The sequence below is a fragment of the Callorhinchus milii genome, unplaced genomic scaffold (genome assembly GCF_018977255.1).
Source record: "Callorhinchus milii isolate IMCB2004 unplaced genomic scaffold, IMCB_Cmil_1.0 Scaffold3, whole genome shotgun sequence".
In the NCBI taxonomy this organism is placed as follows: Eukaryota; Metazoa; Chordata; class Chondrichthyes; order Chimaeriformes; family Callorhinchidae; genus Callorhinchus; species Callorhinchus milii.
Genome location: NW_024704744.1, coordinates 7011563 through 7026721, shown reverse-complemented (window position 1 = coordinate 7026721; position 15159 = coordinate 7011563). Strand labels below are relative to the sequence as shown.

At 43.8% G+C, this 15159-nt stretch overlaps 1 protein-coding gene across 1 annotated transcript in view; it reads right to left on the bottom strand.

Moving 5' to 3' along the window:
• Positions 1-15159, bottom strand: part of LOC103179015 (dystonin) — a 323265-nt gene that overhangs the window by 108711 nt on the left and 199395 nt on the right. The window contains exons 40-48 of the mRNA XM_042333693.1: positions 14459-14998; positions 11363-11539; positions 11151-11274; positions 9939-10147; positions 9010-9318; positions 5601-5767; positions 4624-4780; positions 3355-3481; positions 564-617 (exon numbers count right to left, since the gene is read on the bottom strand). Coding sequence (XP_042189627.1) covers positions 564-617; positions 3355-3481; positions 4624-4780; positions 5601-5767; positions 9010-9318; positions 9939-10147; positions 11151-11274; positions 11363-11539; positions 14459-14998 — 1864 coding nt within the window. The remainder of the gene's footprint in view (positions 1-563; positions 618-3354; positions 3482-4623; positions 4781-5600; positions 5768-9009; positions 9319-9938; positions 10148-11150; positions 11275-11362; positions 11540-14458; positions 14999-15159) is intronic.

Sequence of the window (15159 nt, the reverse complement as noted above, 5' to 3'; positions counted from 1 at the left end):
CTCGCCCTATTTCCACCCCCATCCTGGCTCGGCATGCCCCCGACATTGTAAAGTGCTCCAACACACATTACTTCACGTAAAAGACACAATATAAATGCAAGTTGTTGTCTTGGAGATGTGACAATGCACAATATCAAATGGCTTTTTTTGGTGCGTGTGGAGTGGGGGGGGGGCAGCCGGGTGTCTGACACATACGGAAACCCATCACCATCCTTAATCAAACTGAGAATTCCATGTATGGAAATTCCAGAAATAGACTGCTTGAATGGAATGCGCGCTCTCTCCCTGGACGGACACATCCTGCTTAGCTAATTCCGGAAAGTATTAGGCGCAGGTTGGCAAGAGCCAAAGCTTGGGGACCCCAATGTGTGCATTGGGGTAACTGCTGGAGTCTAACCAGCTAAAACCTCATAGCTTGCCATTGATGGCAAAGGAAATAATTATTATTTACGTAAACCATTGCACTTTGGCATCTTAATTATTATCTCTATGTCTGGGGCCTTTGCAGTGACTTGGGAGGATTTATAGTAGCTGTAATGCTGGCACCAAACACAGCTCCTCACCTTTAGAGCTGTAGACACTAGAGACAGTTCCTCCACCATTCATCACCTGTGTTCCTGCAGATCAGAAAACGTGTCAGGTACAAATCGGTGTAAGTACCGCAGGCCAAAGCAAAAGGTTCATATAATTTTACAGCACAGATGATTTGGTCACAATAGCGCAAATGGACAATTTGTTCTATTGTGCCTGTTCCAGCTCTCAGAAAGAGAGAGAGATCCATTTCTCTTAACCTTTCTCTTTTGTTTTATGTTATGGTATCTTACATTTCTGACCTCTAGTTACTGACTGACTGATCAATGAAAAAAATATTCTCCCCACAGCACAGCATTGATCCTATATTAAAAAAATCATCATTTTGAACATTTTCATTCATGGATCAATACCTTTGACTAAAGGCATCAACAGACAAGCTTGAATTCTAAGGGACAGAAAAGGTTCAAAATAAAAAAACTCACATACAGTGCGAGAGTGAATGTGAGATGGGGAGACAGACAGAGAGTCAGAGAGAGAAACAAAGAGAAAGATAAAGAGGGAGAGAGACACACATACACAGAGACAGACAAAGAGTGATATAGATAAGAGACACACAGAGAGGAAAAAACACACTGTTATTCATACACAGGGTTAAACAGGGGGAAAATAAAATGAAGTGACTGGGAGTTTGTGAAAGAACAATACGAATACGAAGATGATAGAAATGAGAGTAAAAAACAAGCCCACTTTTTTTTAAAAAAGATAAATCCGGTGAATATTTCATTCACGGTAGCCCGCAATTTCTCAATGTTCAATTACATTCCCCTCAAAAATTTTTAGATTGAGCCACCCTCCAGGCATAAGATCATCAAACCAACAGTCCATGAAATTAAAAGACCTGGTGAAGGAAGTATATTCATTCAACAGTGCAACTGATTTGCAGAGATTCAAATCAATCTCCGGGAGACAAACGCACAAAGGAAGTTTTTCTGCCAAACTTGTGGCTTTGGTGACTGGCAGGTGGCATGACAATCACTAAATGAACACAGCAATTGCCTGTGGCGGCACCGTAAATGTTTGAAGAACTTGCAAACCACTTTAGTAAGAACACAATCTAAACCCTTGCATTGCTACATTTTCAAACTCTGGACATCTTCCCACACCCCACAACGCTAATCTTCAGAGGTGGGGGAAAGCTGAGCGTGTTAGAGAGCATGGATGTGGGGTTACTATTTGCCTAGCATGTTTGTTAGTCGATTGGTGGATCGCTTTCCAGGGGGGTAATCCCTTGAAAAAAATACTAATAACTAATTTGGTCACTCAATCACAACTGTTTGTGGGACACTGCTCTGTGTATTTGGCTGCCGCATTTTGCCCATAAAGTATACAGTCCATTCACTTTATAGTATAGTCTATGAAGTGCTTTGAGACGACTCAAAGACATGGTATGGTGCTAGATCAAATGCAAGGATTATTGTGATTATTATTATATTAAAAGACAATTGGGAGTCAAGCAAGGCACCGAGGTTCTGCAAGGGTTCCATGAGGTGTAGAGTGCAGCCTTTACAATCTCCTGAATCATTGGTTCCCAAACTGTGGTCCATAGACTCTTGGGGCAGGATGACATGGGTTTAGAGGGACTGCGGAGCCAGGAGACACACCAGGGGCAGCAGGAAGTGCAAAGGCTACAGAAGCCAGTCTGTCTTGAAAGCGAGCCATTGGCTTGACTGCCAAGCCCATCAGCTAACAATAATATTCCTTGCATTTGATATAGCACCTTAATCATGTAGTTGAGACATCTCAAAGCGCTTCACAAGATATACGGTAAAGTGGATTGACTGTGTATTTTGTGGGCGAAACACGTCAGCCAGTTGCGCACAGCCCCACGAACAGCCGTGGAGTGAATGACCAATTTTACCTGGGGGATTGTTGGACAGGACACCGGGAGAAAGAACAACAACAACAACAACAAGATTCCATTTATAAAGCGCCTTTCACGTCAGGAGGACGTCCCAAGGCGCTGCACAGTTGGGTCATGACCCGAGCAGGGGGGAAATGGTCAGGGTGAGGGGAGGGAAGGGAGGGAGAGAGGAGGGGGGAAATGGTCAGGGTGAGGGGAGGGAAGGGAGGGAGCAAGGAGGGGGGAAATGGTCAGGGTGAGGGAAGGGAGGGAGCGAGGAGGGGGAAGAGAGTCGAGAGGGGAGCTGAAGGCACGGTCAAAGAGAAAGGTTTTGAGACCGGCCTTGAAGGAGGAAAGGGAGGAAGCAAGGCGAAGGCACTGGGGGATGGAGTTCCAGAGCCTGGGGGCTGAGAGGCTGAAGGCCCGACCACCAATGGTAGGGCGGTTGGGGCGGGGGGTGTGGAGCAGACCGGAGCCAGAGGAACGGAGGGTACGGGCAGGTAGGTAGGGGGATAGTAGGTTGGAGAGGTAGGAGGGAGCAAGGCCGTGAATGGCCTTGTAGGTGAGGATGAGGATCTTGAAAGAAACTCCCTTCTCTTTTCCAATAATTCCACGGGATCTGTAACGTCCACCCAAACAGGCAGATGGGACCTCAGTTTAACGTCTCATCCAATGGAAGGCACCTCTGACAATGCAACACATCCCCAGAACTGCATTGGAGTGTCAGCTTGGACTATGTGATAGCAAGTCCCAAAGTGGAGTTTGAACCCATAACCTTTTGACTCAGAGGTGAGAATGCACCACTGTGCCAGGCTGAGTTGAGCTGATTGGAACCCCTGTCTTAAACAACGCATCTCCCCCAACCACATAATAATCATCAGAGCAGGGCCTAAACATTAACTTGGATCAACAAATTTTACCTGATTTTACTTCTGCCCTTGACTTAGCCGGTGAAGACAATGCGTTAATCAGGTTACTTAATTCAGAGCCTTTGCGAGTAACCTCTTCAACCTCGGAAGCTTTTGACGACCATTCTTCGAGCATGCCCTGAATAAAAAGCAATAGACACGGTGTAGGTAATAGTCAACACTGCCCTGCTGTCTGTGAGCAGGGTTAACTAACTAGCATAACCACAACAAGACTTGCTGGTGTCTGCAAAGCTATGAAGTTATCAACCATGCATTTTACTGAGCACTAGAAGACCCAGAAACAGAGAGAAATTGAGGATAAAGTGTGTATTAGAGACAGAGAGAAAATGAGATATACACACAGGTATAGAGACACAGACACATACAGACGTGGAGAGAAAGAGTTACACACGTACAGACAGACAGAAAACGTAAACGTGCACACAGAAATACAGGCATACGATTAATAATAATAATCCTTGCACTTACACCTTATCATGTATTTGAGATATTTCAAAGCGCTTCGCAGAAAATACTGTAAAGTGAATTGACAGTATATTTTGCAGAAGAAACAAGAGGTGAACGGAAGAAAGAGAAGAAAAACAGAGTTGAGAAAAAAAGAAAAATCACAGACAAGCAGAGCGATAGGGTAAAAGAGTGGGTGTTATGAGAGAGAGAGACAGAGAAAATTATATGTGTGTCAGAGAGAGGGGGAGAGATGCACACACTCACAATAGCTGCATTATCTTTTGATCCACAGTGAGGTCGGTAGCATTATTGTGAACATTGGACTCTCGACTGGACATGCACAATGCACATTTTCTGCATCACAAATTAACACCCCACTGGCTGAGATGGAGTTAGATAGGTCGTGGTCCCGGTTCTACTCTTGAGATTGCCACCGGGATCCAAGCAGAAGCATTAGATGCAATAAGTTTATGCAGAGAGGAGCGGATATGTGGAACTGACAATCAAGGGAGGCAGATTGACTTATTATTATCAACTTATAGTCAGGTTCCTATTAACTGCTAGACAAACAGAGGTGTGTGGAGTAAGGAAACTTGCCAGGAATCAAATCCGGGTCCTCTCGCTTGCGAGCGAGTACTCTAACCAATATACTACAAGATTCCAAGGTTTTGCATAAATATACCTTGTGGAATATCAGGGATAAAGGAAAGCATGAATATTTAAGCTTAGGAAAGACGTCTCGCAATGGTCTTCATCCAGTTCTGCAGGTTCCTTTGTGTGGTGCAGATTATTCAACAGTTCAGCATTCCTCACCTGAACATTTGACAGATGTCCCTGAAGAGTTTCTGTGGTGAGATTTGGGTCCATAGCTGGAATCTTCTCAGTCATCACATCCATCCATTTTCTGACGGATGTCAATAAGGCTTTAAAATCATCCATCTGTGTCTGACAGGAGAATATCTTTTCCTCTCTGAAAATAGACACAGAAATAACTGAGCAAAAGAACAAATTTTGCGTTTTCTACATTCTTCAATTTCACCTTTTTGTTTGGTCAGCCTAAAGTCGGACACATGCAGAAACCTGTAAGCTTGCATAAGAGTATCCAAACTAAATGAAGAGTTCCATGTTCGAATGTCACCAACATATGGAAATTTCCACCTTCTGCTCTGAACTCACTTTTGTGAAGGTGCGAATGTTGCCTCAGGGAGAAACCATTCTTCCGAAGTTGGGAGGAGAGAGGGTGTTTAGCGATTAAGACAATTTACAGTCGAAAACCATTCATTAAAATACACTAAACTTCTGATATATTGTCATGCCAAAAGAAAAGAGCTCAGTGTCTCTATATCCAGAGTGACAATGTAGGCATCTTCAGGTGATGTTATCTTGTGTAGAATAATTTGGAATAATTAGGAATTTGTGGATGAAAACCACTGAAAACAACATACCACACAGCTGGCACCATGGGAAGCTGCCAGGATTTTGACAGCATAAGTCATTCCTGGTAACCAATAGGGAAAGGAATGGGAAAGGTGCCAAGCCAGGACTGTTAAGCGCCTTGGGACATCCTCCAACTTGAAAGACACTCTATGAAGGTACATTTGTATTGTATTGAATGCATTTAGGAATACAGCAATCTTGACCTCATGGACATAAAGTAGATGCTTTCAGAGATTCACACCTGCTAGACAGAACTAGACAGGTCAAAAAGATGAAAGGAATGTCCTCATTACAAAGCAGCTGAACGACTGATGCAATGATAAGCAAAGGAAGTAACTTAAAACCTTTCTCACTTTTTCTTGGTGGCCTCTTTTAGTTCTTTAAAGTTCTTAGACAGAACGTTGACTTTTTCTAGGACTTCTGCCTGATCCTCAGCTGTACCGCAGGCTCCCAACTCCTCGGCCAAGTTGTTTAATACTTGTAGATCTCTACTCTGATCCAACAGCTCAGCGTTCATTTCCTGTAACAAATAAGGCCACAATGAGAACCATACCCATTGGCAGTGGGAGCAATGCAGGGCAGCTCTTAAGCACTACAGTAAATTGTGAGATTGAATGTGAGACCAGAAAATAATAATCTTCACATTTGTACAGCGACTTTCATGTCAGGGGTTCTGAAAGTGTTTCACAAGATTTTTACTGTAAAGTGTAGTGACCATGTGCTTTGTAAGCAAACACAGCAGCCAATTTGCACACAGCAATGTCCCACTAACATGGAGTGATGGGATGTTGATCAGGTCAACTACACAAGCCTTCATGCCTCCTATTTTCCTCTCCTATACCCTTCACCTTTTGCACTCATCAAGTTTCCTCTGAAATACGTTGATAACACATTAAACACGTTATTAAACACATCCCCCACCCTGCCCGCTCCACCATCAGCAATCGGGCCTTTAGACTATCTGCTCCCACCCCTCTGGAACTCAATCCTGGATCCCTTCCACCTGCACCTTCCCTTGTCTCCTTCAAGGCCCATCTTAAGGCCTTCCTCTTTAACCGCGCTTTTGGTCACCTTCCCACCCCCACCTCTTCTAACCCTCTTGACTCCAGCCTCAACTTGGGTGTGCAAACCCTTCACTATCCAGCACTTTGGGCAATCTGATGGATGACTTCCACATTCTCACCACCCTCTGCATAAAGACATTCCTCCAAAACTCCATTGTATGGGGCATCAAAAACAGAGAAGTCTCGAAGTCTTTGAGATGTCTCAACGATGTGATAAGGTGCGATATCAAATGTAAGGATTATTATTATTATTAGAATAATAATTATTAGAATTATTATTAGAATTCTTGGGAAACAAGAATGTTCATAGAAAGAAAGAGAGAACTGACTTCCACTTTTACAGCATTTTATCAAGTTGAACTGCCTGAAAGCACTTCATACACATTACTGTTACTATTAATGTTTTTTGGGCAAATGTGGCAGCCAATTTGCACACTGCAGTGATTTAACAGAACGGCAGAACTGGCGAAATGTTCTGCACGGCATCTTTCATTTCCAATAAAGAATTGCTCCTTTTGCAAAATGTTCCATCCACAGTAAATCAACCAGTAAATATACCAGGTGACTCCAGAAACCCATTATGACTGAATTATTTGGGATATTTAAAAGTCAGCCAGACAGCCAGACAGACAACTATATAAGCAAAGTAGGGGTATTCAGGATAATAGGATAAAGGTGAGCCAATGAGATTGAAAGATTGGCCTTGGGCGCTAGTAAAACAGACAAAATTGACTTGATGGCCTGAATGGCCTCCTGCTCCTATGTTCCAACAGTTTAAAATATAATAATAATCCTTGCATTTGATATAGTGCCTTTTCATGTCGTTGAGATGGCTCAAAGCACTTCACAGAATATGTTGTAAAGTGATTTGACCGTGTATTTTGTCGGGGATAAGCAGCAGCCAATTGCACACAGCAGTGTCCCACAAACAGTGGATTGAGTGAAGGGATTATTACCTCCGGAAAGCGATCTGCCAATCGACTAAAACTAGGTTCCTAATTACTCTCGGGTAAACAGAGTCGTGTGGAATAAGGAAACTTGCCTAAGCTTTCGCCGCGCTGGGAATCGAACCCAGGTCCTCTCACTTGCGAGGCTAGTGTTCTGACCAATACGCTGCGGGACTCACAAACGTGCTGCTGTACAAGTCACTAGGAAGTGTTAGCAAGTGAGCATCAGATGAGTAATATTGGCCAGTTCCTTTGTCCATTGACAAGCTAATTAAAACACTGACAGGGACAGATTACTCATTGCCGCAGACTACAATCATTTCTGAATCACAAAGCATGGGTACAGTTCCAAAAGCAACGTATCTCACAGTAACCGCCTATCCCATTACAACGTCCCTTGAGAAATGTCATTCATTCCCTTGCTCTTCCTCCAGTTGTGTTTAACACCAAATACGGTGAGGGACGGAAACTAAAGTGGAAAAACATTTTTCAAACCACAGGCTCCGTAAAGATTATCAAATTCCTTTCCTCAATTAAAACAGAGGGGAGCCCAGAGGGGACGTGGGAGGAATTTTGCACAGATTTCATGCCACAAGTTACATTTCATCATATCTCGCTGCTGGCCTCTCTTACTTTGAATCAGGTCTCGATGATAGTAAAAAAAAGATACAAGAGGCGAAACATCAGATAGTTATTGATAGGTAGGAAAATCTTTCAAGTTGTTTAAGCGGCTTTTAAAGTCAATTTGCTCTAAACTTTATTCAGTGATGAAAAAAACTTGAAGAAACAACAAAGCCTACTACACAAATTGTGGCAGCACTGTTTAGATCATGTTACTTTACATGCAACCTCAGTATATCATGAGATAGAGAGCGAGAAAGAGCTAGAAAGAGTTCAAGAAAGAAACAGATGCAGAGCAAGAGGGAGGGGGAAAAAAAAGAAGAGGAAAAAATGAAGGAAATTCATTCATTGATGATAAAAAGAATTCTTGAATTTGATTATCACAAATGCCTCATCACGTCATTTAGACGTCTCAAAACGCTTCAGAGGATACCCTAGAAAGTGATGTGGTTTTGCATGGGCGAACTTGGTAGTCACTTTGCACACAGCATGACTCATGGTTGAGCATTTCACTGAACTTAATAGTTAGAACAATCCCAACATCATTATTTTGCGAATCTGGGTTGAAAGTGGACAAGTGAATGACCAGTTATTTCACAGTGAGTGCTGAGGCTGTCACTCCCAATGATGAGAATGAATTACTGAGGTGGAACGTGAGGGAACTTAATCATTAGCAGAGCGCGGGAGAGTGTCTTGAACTCCGTGGGGATGGTTCCGTGCAAGGCGCATTCATTGATTGAGTTCTATCCCACTGTCAGGCTCAATAACCCCTTCACAATAATAATAATCCTCGCATTTGATGTAGGGCTTTATCACGTCTCAAAGCGCTTCACAGAATATACTGTAGAGTGAATTGTCTATATTTTGTGGGACAAACACAGCAGTCAGTGTTTCACAAACAGTCATGGACTGAGCGACCAAATTATTATTTTTCTTTTTTGAAGAAATTATTACCCCCGGAAAGAGGAGTAAGTAAACTTGCTGAAGATTTTTCCCCACCCGGGGCCTTGCTTACTTGCAAACATACTGCACTCGACAGGCACTGCCTGTAAAGAGCTTTGCGAGACATTTCAGAGTTAAAGGCACACGTGAAATGCAAAGATTCTGATGATCAACATTCAACTCCTCACCTGCATGTACTGTGTCAGCTCTTTCCCCATCCCATCCACTTCGGTGACAGCCTGAGATTTCTTGGCCACAAACTGCTCCAGCTTTTTGCAAGTCGTCTCAAATAGCTCCACCTTCGACCCAAGTTTTTCCAGCGTTTCTGTCCTGGCTCTGTGCCTGTCACTGGCTGCCGTGAAGCGCTTGGTGAGTTGCTCCATCTTAGCCTGGAGAGCAGAGGCGGTGGATGGATCCGCGGTCTCAATGAAGCAGTTGACCTTCTCTTTGATGGCACTGATGCTGGTTTGGCGGCTGCTAATGCTTTGTTCCAGGGCCTGGGGCAGAAACAAAATATGTGTTAGGCCACACGGCTCTGCGATTATTTCGAGCGCTACAATGCACGATGATTGGCAAAAATTGGTCGCTTCAGTTAACCTTCTGAGCAATAAGAGTGTTTTGCAACACAATGCCCACAAAGTACAGGTGTTGACAAAGGCCTGTTAGCCCCACCGTTTCCTTTGCTTACAATGAATTTTTATTTTCTCTCGCAGATGAGTCAAGTGTAACAAAGTTTGATGGTAACTTCCACCTCGCTCCATCGATCCATGTTATGGAAAATGCCACTTCGAGCATGGCGACGGATCATTATCTATCATGAAAATGATGGCTCTGACTCACACTGACCTTCTGGATGTCTAACTACAGTTAAACACTTGTACAGCATACAATTAAGAACTTCTAAATACAATTATCTTTATTCTTCCACATGTTCACCCCAAGAGTTGTTGGTCAGTGCAGTGTGTAGAAAAAAAACTTTCCCACAGCTTGTCCTGCTAAGAAGATTCTACCCATTAAGGCTTTGGCTTGCAGGGTTACCAGAATGTAAATTTTGTTTTCAGAATGTACGTTTTTCCCAAATCTAAATAATAAACAAATAAATGAATACTGTACTCACGGCATTTTTACTGAGCGCCTCTTGAATCGCAGCAGAATTCAATGGCACCACCTGCTGGTCCTCAAGGCTCTTCTCAACACTGGCCATCCAGTCGAGCATTTCATCCAGCCCGTCCTGAACACTCAGGGAGCGCGTTAGTGTCATCTGCAGCCTCTCATTGCGGTCGTTCACTGACTTGGATAAGTTGTCGTACCGCTGGACCACGTCGTCTGTTGAAAAACAACCACAGAACAATCGCTAAACCACCCCATTCCTTCATCATGGTTCTTTGCGAGGACACTGCTGTGCGCAAACTGGCTGCTGTGTTTCTACTCACAAAATATAGTCAATCCACTTTATAGTGTATCTTGTGAAGTGCCAAATGCAAGGATTATTATTTATAGTAAAATCCCGTGAAGCACTTTGAGGCAAGTTGACGACGAGATAAGGCACTATAACAAATACAAGTATTATTATTAATTAGTATTACCAAAAGACTGTAATTTTGATTGCATTCAATGCTCCAATAGAAACAGGCTTTGATGCCAACATTAGCAAGTCTGGTAGGGTGAACCACTGCTCCCCCTTCCTAGCATTGTGCGTCGCTGCAGCTTCCAACCACAACACGTTTCCAATTCTCTTCACCAGAGAGGAATATATGAAGAACCTTCGGGCCATTTAATCTCATATTTCCAAAATACCCACCCTGCAGTCTTCCTAATACAGCATCAAAGCTGTGTCTTAAATAAGGCCAGAGCAGTTGTTATAGCGCCTTTCACATCGGGAGGACAAAGTGCTTCAAGATTTACTGTAACGGATAGTGACTGTGTATTTTGTAGAACGCAGCAGGAATTATCTTCTGTATAAGAGATATTTATTGCTGTTTAATTTTATGGTCACAAAACACTGCATTATTACAGGGTCTCCCTGTAATGATGTGGAACGTTGCTGTGCACAAATTGGCTGCCGCATTCAGCTAACATTTATAAAGCGTCCATCACGTCGGGAGGATGTCCTAAAGAGCACCCAAGATGGGGATGGGAGCCGAGGGAGTGTGGGGAGGGGAAAGATGACTGAAAGTGTGGTCAAAGAGGTACATTTTGAGATGCATCTTGAAAGTGGGGTGGGTGAGAGCGAGGAAGTCGACAAGCAAATCAGAGGGATTCCGAGATGGAGTTCCAGAGAATATGGTATATACACAATATATTTTCAGTGACTGGCGTGAACACTTACCCACATTATCGTGAATCTCCATGCGATTCAGTAGGAGATCACCATCGGTAGCCATAAGGGCATCAACAGCTTTTCTCAGCTTCTCCACAGCAGTCTGATGGCCAGATATTTGCACCTGTAGAGTCTGCACGCAATAAGAAGTAAAATTACTCGGGTGACAAAAGGCAACAACAAAACTGAACAATATCCACGAAAATCTAGAGATATTGGACCTTTGCTTCCTCCAGTTGTTTCTGCAGGTTTTGAGGGTCAGCGGCAATGGGCTCAGTCAAGTTCTTCTCTGCAGCGTCCTCGGAGGTTTGAAGCCAAGGCAACAGCCCAGAGGAGATATCCTGGTAATGGCTGTATTGCTCCACCACATCCTTCAGATTTTTACCCAACAGATTGCACTGGGGAAAAACAAAAGCCACAATCACTTGTAGCTGATAAACAAGATCCAAACGATGAAATGATACAAAACTCTGCTGCCCTTATCCTCACTCGTACCAGTTCACACTCCCATCATCCCAGTGCTTGCCAAGCTCCACTGGCTACCTGTTGCAGAACAGATCTTCACTCTCACTTTCAAATCACTTCACACCATGGCATCTCCAATCTGCTCACACCTTATTCCACAAGCCACCGCCTTCGTTCAGCTGGCTCACGTCCCGCCACTCCACACTGGCAGCCGTGTTTTCAACCCCGAATCTTCAGAACTCCCTGCCTCATTTTACCCTCTTTTTGCTTGGCTTCAAATCACACCCGAAGACTCTCTTCTTAGACTGTGCCTTCAGCCTCTCCCCTCACTTCCCAGCTCAGTATTAAACCATGCCACTGTTAAAGGCTCTGAGACACTATCCACGTGAAAGATACTATATAAATGCAAGTTGCTGTCAGAGAATAGCATTACTTCTATTTTTAAATCATTTAGATTAGCTACCTCTATTAAATATGCTTTGAATGCTGTCGACAAGCACTTGCAATACAGAAATACTCCTGCGTTCAGTAATTCACTTTGTTTGGACATTAATAAATTATTAATAATAACAACTTTCTATTGACATATACTGTACCATATTAACACATCATCCAAATGTCTAAAAGTGCTTCACAGGATTTGCCAATTCGCACACTGCAATGTCCCACAAACAGCTGTGAAATGAACGAACCAATTTATCTGGGGGATTGTTACCCAGGACATTGGGAAATACTCCCTTGCTCACAACACACAACTCTTTGAAAGTTTAATGCCAAATAATATCTGAGCCAGATAACCTTACCACAAACGAGCATTTAAGCTTTAATAAATTATGTGAGAAATTTTCAAATGCCGTTACCACTTGTTTCTAATTGATGGGATTTAAACTTTTTGCTAGAGAATTGCAAAGTGATGTTCAAATGGTATTACACAATTACAGTTAAGCTATGATTTATAGCAGTGTGGCTTCGAGCAGATAACTCCCAAGGGGGAACTAGCACCAGCACATACGTAATCAGCCAAATTCTCTCCTGTGCTTTCTAACAATAGATCATCCCAGATGTACACATACATGTAGGTATGTAGATAAAGATCATCTCCAGATGTATCCATCCCGAAATTCATCCGACTCATTCCCTGCTTCTACCATTCCCTTTGGTTACACCCCCAGCATTGTTAAGCATCTTGAGACATCCTCCTGACATGAAAGGCTATATAAATGTGAATTGTATTGTATTCCATGAGCCTTAAGAAGTCATAGAGATGAGATTTTGCTATAAAAGGCAATGCCACCTAATGGCCTCCAACTCCCTCAAGTGCTTTGAGAGTAGGAAGACTAGTCATTAAATCACTATGTGCATTACAGGCTGCCTTACGTTGCGTTCAACCTTTGACAACTTTCAGAGCAGACTGAAGAACATCTGGTTTAAAAACAAACACAATTCTGCCAGTGACACTACTTTTCTTCCAAAACAAATTCAAATATAGTCTAATAGAAGGTTATGTAAGAACAGACCACAAACAAAAGTTACATCTTTTGCTGATGCTGTAATTACGAGTGGCTTTCAGCCACTATGTTCTAAAATTTTGGAACTCTCTCCCTCAATCCCTCTGCCTTGCCATTTTTCAGATCATACCTGAAGACTTCCTTTTCGACTGTGCTTAGGGTCACCTCCACCTTCCCCCTGGCTCAGATCAGGCTTGCGATTGTTAAGCGCTCCAAGACGCTGCCCCACATGAAGAGCTCTATACAATCGCAAGTTGTTTTTGTTACACCATCAAACAGGCAAATTAAGCTCTCTTGGCTCCAAAATTCGACCTTGTCTTAACCCATAAGACCACTTTTTTCTTTAAATTTAACTATAGAAAACTCTTCAATTCTATCTTAATTTGGAAGTTGGCCGGCTCCGGTGAAGAAGAACCACCAGCCCACTCAGAGAGCTTCATGTCCCTTACCTGATCTTCGCCACCGTAGGTGGGTGAGCATTCATCTATTCTGCTCCTGCCCTCAGGAACTCCATCCCATAGACCCTCCTGTTCAGTCATCTCCCCCCACACCCCATTCCAATCCCAGCCAGCTGCACAAAGCACTTTCAGACATCCTCCTCACATGAAAGTGCTGTGTAAATTGTACTGTAGTTACATTAAAACACCAATTATACTGTTTTCTCATTGCACAAAAAAGCTGTTTCTTAAAACAGCAACAAGAACAAAATTACATTTATACAGAGACTTTCACGTCGGAAGGCCATCCCAAGGTGGTAGACAGTAAAGATTTGCACCCGAGCTAGGGGTTGAAATCAAGAAGGGTGGAGGTTAGGGGGAAGGGGTTGTGGCCTAAGGCATAATTAAAGAGGAAGGTCTTGAGATATGTCTTGAAGGAGGTTAGGGAGGGGGGGGCGAGGTGGAAGGATTCCAGAATGGAGCTCCAAAGGGTGGAGGCAGAAAACCCAAAGGCCCGACTGCCAATGGTGGGGCGGCCAGGGTGGGGGACATGAAGCAGGTTAGTGCCCGTCAAGTGAAGGAAGTGAACAGGTTGGTACGGTGTTAATAGGTTGCAGAGGTAGGGAGGAGCAAGGCCGTGGAGAGCTTTAAAAGTAAGAACGAGGAATTTAAACTAGATCCTCTAAATTTAAAATTGCTAAACTTTAAAAAAATGTAAACTTTAAAAACGTTGAGTGTAAAGATTCCCCCTGGCCCTCACGACCCTTCCTGTAACCTTTCCAGTTGTCAATCACCCTCTGTGCAAAGAAATACTTCCCGGCGCCCCACAAAGGCACATGGCTTCACAAGACTCGGTTCTGTTCAAATTGGGTGCAAGCCTCGCTGAATGTTGATGGAGAAACTTTACCTTGGAGTGCAGAGACTTAAAGCGCTCGCTGGACACTTTCAGTTTGCTCTGCACTGCCAGGCAGGCAGCAGACACATCATCTTTGGTTTCTTTGCCGTGGTCCGACCTGCTGCAGGACTTGGCGGCGTCCAGAACGCGTTGGCCTGAAATGGTGATGTAGCGTAAGTCGCCCTTGTGGGAGATGACATCCTCGGAGAAGCTTTTCTGCCTCTGCAGCTTGCCGCTGAGGGTGTCCAGGTCGGGGGCGGGGCACTGCAGCTCCCCCAACTCCGACTCCGATTGATGGAGCCAGTTTTCGAACTCGCCGTGATCGGCCGAAAATTTCTGCAGCTCGTCCTGCACGGTCTGGATCAGTCTGACACGACGCTCAGAATGGGTCAGTGCGGCCTCGTACTGAACCTTCAACTCACTCAAGTTCCTCTCCAATCTCTCCCGCTCGGCAGGCAGCATGTTGTGTCCCTTCTTGTTGAGGAAATCCTGGACTGACTGTGTGGATATGATGTAGGACTGCTGACGTGACAGTACCTTTTGATGTCGAGCCTATGGACAAACCAAAAAGGGCTTTAAGACTCGCGACCACTTTGCCATACCTCATCCCACCGAAGAGTAAACCCAAAGCAAAAGACTGCATCAATCAAGTCAATCCTTCCCTCAGTTCAGTACATATTACTCCTTTTGGGCTGAAAATTGGGATACATTAA